We start from the raw sequence: 8,112 nt of genomic DNA on the forward strand, positions 1-8,112 counted from the left end.
TGTCACCGCAGTAGCACTTCAGGGCTTTGCAGACAAGAGTTTCCTTAGCTTCAGCAATCTCACAGAGTTCTCTAAAGAGTTCAGAGAGTTTTTAGCACAAGGGAAGAGTTGTTTTTGAAATAAACAGTGAGCCATTTTATAGACTCAGCCCAATACCCTTCCATTCTTCGAAAACGGGTCATCTAACGCATTTAATCGATTAACATAAGTATTAATCGATTAAAATGAGTACAACGGCTAGTTTTTCGAATCTGAAACCCCCAACTGCTAGTGTTAATCGATTATTCTCAGGAATAATCGATTAACTAATCGATTATTATTAGCTTTAATCGATTATTACAGGGGTTGTTGGGTTTTCAGTTCTAGCCTCGTTTTAATCAATTAAAACAGCTTGTGTTTGATTCTCAAAACAAAATAATCAAATATACAATACAAGAATCAACCCTAATACATATTTGAGCACTATTACATCAATCTTTGATTATTATAAAAGCTTTATAAAATACAGAGATCTTCAATTTGTCTTCATGAATCTTGACTTGTGCAAATTTGTTCATCATCAAAACTTCATCTTTAATCTTTGCTAACAAAACACCTCTCTAACCCACTAATCTAATATAGGCAGTACAAAACAACCACACAGCAAGAACAATCATCTTCTGTTGTCAAACCCTTTGAAACACCCTCAAAGTCAAGAACCTAGTGTTTGAAAGATATAATGTGTTTCAAAATTTAGTTAATGTATACATCGTTTACAAATTTGATCAATTAACAAAGTTAACGACTATTTTTTAATTCTTAAATCGATATAAAATAAATGTAAAAAATTTATTTCATTACAAAATATAATTATTTATAACTTTTAAAATAATGATATGATTTAATTACAAATTTAGTTCTCATAATTTAATAAATTTTACTTTTTTATTTTTATATTTTAAAAATCTTTATTTTAAACCTTATGTCCCTAACACAAAAATATCTTTTAATGTTATTTTAGGTTTTTCACGTCAATAGACGTTAATTGACGTCTGTTATAAGAACAACAAATGTCAATTTATGGGCTTTTTAAAAAAAACAAATTGTTGTCGTGAAGGGGAGGGAGTAGGCAGGTGCCGTTGTGAGGGTGAGGAGAAAAACGCACACAATAACGGTTCAAAAATTGTCGCCGCAGTTGTCCTAGAATGCACCCAAGAACTTCACCAAAAGTCAATGAAAACAAATTTTAACCGGTGCAAATGAAAGATAGTGCTTCCAAAAGTAATATAATCGGTGCAAAATGATTTTAAATAGTGCAAAGTGGAAGAAACCTTACCTCAACGTTAATGGCAAACGAGAGAAAGCAAAGGAAGAAGATGAACGCAGCGAGAGAGAAAACGTGTAATTAGCAAACGAACGAAGCAAAAACTCAAACAAAAACGTGAAAGAAAGTGAGGCTCGCATTTTGAGTTTCTGGGGTTTAAAAGGGAATTTGACGTCCGCCCCTCTAAAAAAACCATTTTGGTGCTACTTTTGGGATATTTTCACAGCTTATTGACGTTTAGGGAAGGGGATCTGACGTCTAATGTGTATTAGACGCCGGCCCCTTCTACGTTTGACATCTAATGTCTGCAAAAGTGATCTTTCAATTCAGATTTTGCAGCTTTTGGCAGAGGATTTGACGTCTCATTTGGTGGGGCCGATGTCTATGTCGTAAAAACAATATTAGCACTTAAAATGAGATATTTTTGGACATTTTTGACGTCTGATCTGAGGGGGTCGACGTCTAAAGGAGGATTTGACATCTAACGCTGGAAACCGACTTCTATAATGACATTTTATTTAAAAAATGTCACTAGTCAACTTTTACATTGGATTTTCAATGATCAAATGTTATACGTGTGACGTTAAAGATCATTTCTGCACTAGTGTGTAAACAATTTGTACTTTGATTTAGTAACTGAGGTTATATATATAAAAAAACTAAAATAGATCAAAATAATGGGTTGGAAGGTTGAAATAAATTGGTTTAGAAATTTGGATTAAAGGTAAAACTTGATTAAACAACAAAAAAATAAATGTGTTTAAACGTAATAATAATAATAATAATATATAATTAATTTAATACGGGGATTTTCATGATTGGGAAATGAAACCTGATTCTAAATTTAATTTATCTATATAACATTTAACAAAAGGGAATTGTTATCCATTGGTAGAACGTGAATTAAGTAGATAGAAGATGATGATATGCAGAAAATTCAAAGAAAGGGAAAGTACATAGATATGATTTAAAAAGCAAAACGTCAATGTTAAGTCTTATTATGAAGAAAGAATTATTATATAAAGCATTGAAATTAGTCTCTATTTTTGTAGTTTATGAAGTTGATCATCAAAGTCCACAATGAATAAAAATATCCAGCTTTGCAATTGATCCTTGAGACAGTTTAGTTTTATCCATTGGATGAAATTTTTTATCGTAGAAGGGGAAGCAAAATCATTCAAGTGTTGATGGCTTCAAACGATGGTTTAGCTCCACAGTTCGCCATAGAATTTTGGTCTGTAACATTATTAAAACCATGTTAATTCGGGAATCAACTTCATTTCAAACTTTCAAATATATATATCTACACTTACCAGTTAGAGGAGTTTTCAGAACAAAAAAACATGCAGCAATCACAATGTAACACAGAGTAAGAACCACTCCTTTCATGTAGTGTGAAGTTCCATCCTATCAACACAAATCATATTAAAAAAGGTAAATATATTCATCAAAAAAAGGAAAAGCAACATATACATGATGATAATCAGATATTGTGTATACCTGTAAAGTGAAGGCTGTAACTATAATTGTAAAAGCAAGACATCCAGTTTCAAGAAGACTGAAGTCTAAATCCATTCTTATACCCATTATCCATGCAACAACCACACTTAATGGAACCTGAAATTCATTAGTCATTAGATCATCAAATTTTGGCTGGTAATTATCATCTTAGCCTCTGTTCCAAGCATGATCATTATTGCAGTAATACTTTTTAAGCCTTACCACAAACATAGAAATTTGAGTTGCAGATCCCATAGCCACTCCCAAAGATATGTCCTGCATATTATTATTCACCACACAGTATACCATTCATTAATTTTAAACTAAGCTTAAGCTCATGTGTTAGAAATTGACAAACCTTACCAACTTGTTCTTGTAAGCAAATATGATTGACCCAGCATGTTCTGCAGCATTTCCAACAATTGGTAGCAAAATTATGCTAATGAAGCTTACAGAAATTCCCCAAGAATCTGAAGCAGCCTACAAAACACAAATTATAACCGTTAATCTTATCTATACTTTGCTCATACCTTAAAAAAAATCATGGTTATCAGAACAATTAGAATTAAATATATATAGATACCTCGATTGTTCCTACTACATATTCAGAAAGCAAAGATATGACCAATGTCATACCCACCAACCACGTAAATGCACTCCAAAATCCTATCACTGCCTTCTCTTCGTCTTCCTCCTCCTGTGCAACAAACAAATCCTTAACTTAAACATAGTTCAAAATCCTAAAGAATGGTATAATTTTTCTGATAAAATTATCTATAAACATTGTGTTAGAAAGTGGGTTTAAAGCCTAACTCAACCTTACAAAACCGATTTATAAGGTGAGGTCTGCAACATACCCCCCTCACGCCGAGGTATATACATCTCAAGCATGAGACTAAATATTAATGGGTGGTCCGATAACGGTCCAATAGCGAGTGAAACAATATGCCCAACAAATATTGCTAAGATAGGCTCTAACCATAACTCTGATACCATGTTAGAAAGTTGGTTTAAAGTCTAACTCAACCTTACAAAACCGACTTGTAAAGTGAGGTCTGCAACACATTGAATTCCCAGAAATCATATTGCTGGAAATTCAAGTATGAGTTTAAGTCTCACATTAGATAGAAATGAGAAAGTAAAGAACTATATAAAGACAAAGGACATATTAATTCATTATTTTAAGGTTTTTGGTAGAGAATACAGTGTGTGTAATCTCTTGTGTGGTTGAATTCAGATCTTAATAGTATTTGTGTCTCTGTGGTGAATTTTCTCCTCGATAAACCCAACACATATAGCTATATATAAATAGTGCATAGATGGTAAAAGGCATATTATAAGTAATCACCTCTTGTGAATCAAACAATTTTCTGTGAGTTTTTAACTGGAAGAAGATGTAAGCAAGGTATGCTAGAAGCATAACAACACTGCTTGCTCTGGACAACTGAAGAGTGTTAGTGGCTATGGAATGATGGGCCCCTCCTAAGGAGTATCTGAACAGCAATGGCAGCAAATGGCACAGCAACCCCAGCAACAGAACCAGTGAGTTTACATCAGCCTGTTTCTGTTCATCAATAGTTAAGTATCAAAACAAATTAGTTAAGAACAAAAATTCAGATGGGTTAATTATGTTTTTAAGTCTTAGAATAGATATGTTATTTTTTTTTATACCAGATCATTCAGTAAAAAGTAATGGGTAATATAATTTATATGAAAAGAAAAAACAGATAGATTAAGAATTGATGAATACTCTGTCATATCTTTGCTCTCTCTTGAGATTGGCTAAACCACCACAGAGGAGTGAGCTTCCAAGAACCAAGAGAAGGTTTGAGAGAATGGAACCAAGCAAGGACAACTTCACAACATTTACTTTGTTCTGATGAAGTGCTAATAATGCTATGATCATCTCTGTTGCATTTCCACAAGTTGCATTCAGAAGCCCTCCAACTGAATTAACATCCACAAACCAAAACCAAATTTGTCACTTAATTTCCTTTATCACACAATAATATGCAAAGTAGACCTCAGCTCAGAGCTAAATTTCTTCTATTTCTAGTAATAGGAGTTTCAATTATGGTACCTGTTGGACCAGTATAATATGCAATTTGCCTAATAGAAATCAAGAAAAGAAAAGTTAGAAAAACTTAAGAAACTGCACGGATTCTGTAGAGTTAAAAGCGAAGTGCAAACTTACTCAGTCAGGAAGCTGACACGTTCAGCTAGTGGAGCCAGTCCAAGGAGGCTGAAAGCGAAAATCCAAGGCTACGTGGAAAAAAGGAAAATTATATTTTATAATGAATTATGTTACGTCTGACTTTTAAGTAAAATTTTAGACAGTTAAAAAATTACACATATTTTTAATAATTTTGTATACTATTTAATGATATATATATATATATATATATATATATATGATAAAATATTACTTAATGATATATATTATATATAGTATATTAAACATGTGTCATTTTGTTAATAATAACCAACATTTTAGTCTTAGAAGTAGTAGGCATTGACACATTAATAACTGAGAAAGTGATAAATTAGCCTCTGAAATAATTTTGTAAATTTAACCCCTCTTTACCAACATTTTAATATTTACAAATGTATTAATTTTATAATTTTAATTAATTTCTTTTCCTTATTTTTTTATTGATATATGTTTTTATATTTCTTTTTTACAATTTCTTTAATTTTAAAGACTAAAATATGACTATACATTTCATAAATTAAAAAAGTATACTTGATAAAACTGGTGTAAAAAATATGTAAAAAACACAAAGTTAGAATTATATATGTTAACAACTTTTTTTAACAAATTTTTTATAATAAATTATGTGTCTATTATTTTATTGGTTTATATATTTAAAACGGAGAATCAAGATCTATTACTAAACAGTCATAAAAATTTATAAAAAAAAATATTAAAAAACATTTTCCTAAGAATTATCTAACACATTACAAATTTAGTTAATATAGTTTGCATGAACGAGGACTCACCCTTCCAAAGCCATAAAAGGTTGCAACAACAGCCAAAGGAACTGCTGGAAAAAGCACAGCAAGCTTAGTACCAAGAAACACCGCTTGCAAATTCGTCATCAAATTCCTAAGCATTTCTGAACGACCATTATTACTTGCCACCGCCACAACTACTTCTGACTTCTTTCTCACCATTGCTGTCTTCTCATTGTTGTTCTCCAAATCTTCATCTTCCATGGGTCCTGATGTGGTGCCCTCCGAGTAGGTGCTCATGTGCATAAATGTCAGAGTGAAAAAGAAAAAATTTAAGGTTGTTACACTTATTTTCTCTATTGAGAGATGAAGTGTGAGTTAGCTTAAATATGTAGGACAAGAAGCTTGTTACTAAATTGAATTGAATGTGTTGGGAGTACGATGATTCAGTTGTGTTGTAGGGGGAGAATGTTTTGGTGGTTTCATTGTATACACATAACCAAGGTTCCATGGTGTCTTTCCAATGTCTGTAGCCATTAAGTTCAATGAAGCTTCTCGGAATTTTCGCCACGTATAGATGATCAGTGTGTTCACTATTGCTTTGTTAAAACACAAAACCTAAAGACGGTTTTTTTAATGGTTAAAGACTAATTTTTTTTTAAATTAGAAAGAATAAAGTAAACTTTTATTTTATTTTTTGGTTTAAATTTAAAAGGTTAAAGCTAGTTTTATCTTAGGTTTAAAGGATTAATCAATATATTTAATCCTTACTTTAAAAACCTATAAAAAATATGTTATAATTTTTTCTTTTCGAAGGTAGTATAAGATATAAAGTGGTGAAAAAGAATCAAAATTATTTACCTTTTGGTGAGAGGAAAAACGCCTTGTATTTTTGGTTTTAGCAGGAACTATGTATATAGTTATGAAGCATTAACGAAGGAACAATTTTGGTATAGAACATTAATGATGGAACGTGAATCTTCCTATGTTTAGTACACATCCTCCAGTACTTTTGTATAGTTTGTCATTTATATGTTGTTTTATATACTTTGTCATTTTGCATTGCATTGCTTAACTTGCACTGGACAATGGAAAATTCTTAGTGCTAGAAAATTGGTTATATATATTGGAATCGACTGTTTAGTCTCGAATATATATATATATATATATATCCAAAACATTAACAAAGTAACGAACCTTTTAATATATGAAAGGAAGTTGATATTTTAATAATTTTTTGAACAATTTTTTGACAATAAAACATGTGTTACTATTTTATTGTTCTGTTTGAATTTATTTTAAAAAAAATATTTGAAACGGATCAATCACAAACTATCGTTGTTAAAAAGTTGTCAAAAAAGAGTTGTTAAAGAAACTATTTCCTAATTTCTATCATTTTTTTATCTTTAAGATGAAAAACTGTGTTTAATTTAACCGTCATGGTTTTTTAATTTTAAAACTTCTTTTTTGTTTTTACAACAACTTATGAGGAGGACGACTTGAAAATCGTTACGGTTTTTAGGAAAAATTAATGACGGTTAAGTGTATCGTTGTGTTTTCCTGATTTTTAATGATGATGTTTTCAACTACAAGGTCATTAGTTAGGGAAAAGCGTTTTAACCATTGTTAAAAGAGTATCTATGGTAGTAGTATGTATCATTTAAAGAAAACTAATATGATAAAAGAGTCTTTTAATAGAAAGTTTGTTCAATTATTTGCTTTGATAATAAAGAAAAAAATTAAATTTGATTGAGCAGTTAAAAAAAATGAATATAGATGTGAAGTTCTCCTAAGATTATGTTAATTGTATTATTAATGACTTCGTTAAAGAGAAACATTAGGTGAATTATAAGTTGATGCATATTATAGAATCTAAAAGATGAATTATTTCTTTAGGAATAAATGATATTAACTTTGATGGGTTTATAGAATTCATTAATATATATATATATATATATATATATATATATATATATATATATATATATATAGGGGTTTGTTAACACGCGTACGGCTGTTTTTCAGTTGGTAAGTTTTAACAATGTGTACCGGATTATAGTAGACAAAAATACTCTCATTTATCATGGATTCGAAGTTTTAAGGTAAAGGATATTTAAATAATTTTCATTCTCAAAACTAAAAAAAAAAAAGAAACCCCCAAACCCTTACTCATCTCCCTCATTCCTCTCAACCCTTTCTCTTTCATCCCTCTCACTCCAACATTTTCTCTGTCATCTCTCTCACTCCAACATTTTTTCTGTCATCCCTATTGTTGCCCCAATTGAAAAAAAAAAATCATAAACCCTTGCCTAACCCTTGTCCTTTTCCCTTTCCACAAAGTGGTTTCTTTTTCCTTT

General features: G+C 30.7%; 1 protein-coding gene across 1 annotated transcript; it reads right to left on the reverse strand.

The window, feature by feature from the left end:
* Positions 1-2,455: 2,455 nt before the first annotated feature.
* LOC106764343 (vacuolar cation/proton exchanger 3-like) lies at positions 2,456-6,345 on the reverse strand. The gene is made up of 11 exons (XM_014648629.2): positions 5,804-6,345; positions 4,998-5,065; positions 4,884-4,912; positions 4,554-4,750; positions 4,152-4,367; positions 3,387-3,500; positions 3,167-3,283; positions 3,026-3,079; positions 2,804-2,920; positions 2,617-2,710; positions 2,456-2,539 (listed from the first exon to the last, which is right to left on the reverse strand). The coding sequence occupies exons 1-11, from the start codon at positions 6,059-6,061 to the stop codon at positions 2,481-2,483; spliced, it is 1,323 nt and encodes a 440-aa protein (XP_014504115.1). The 5' UTR covers positions 6,062-6,345; the 3' UTR covers positions 2,456-2,480.
* Positions 6,346-8,112: the final 1,767 nt, after the last annotated feature.

This window comes from Vigna radiata, chromosome 6, assembly GCF_000741045.1.
Source record: "Vigna radiata var. radiata cultivar VC1973A chromosome 6, Vradiata_ver6, whole genome shotgun sequence".
In the NCBI taxonomy this organism is placed as follows: Eukaryota; Viridiplantae; Streptophyta; class Magnoliopsida; order Fabales; family Fabaceae; genus Vigna; species Vigna radiata.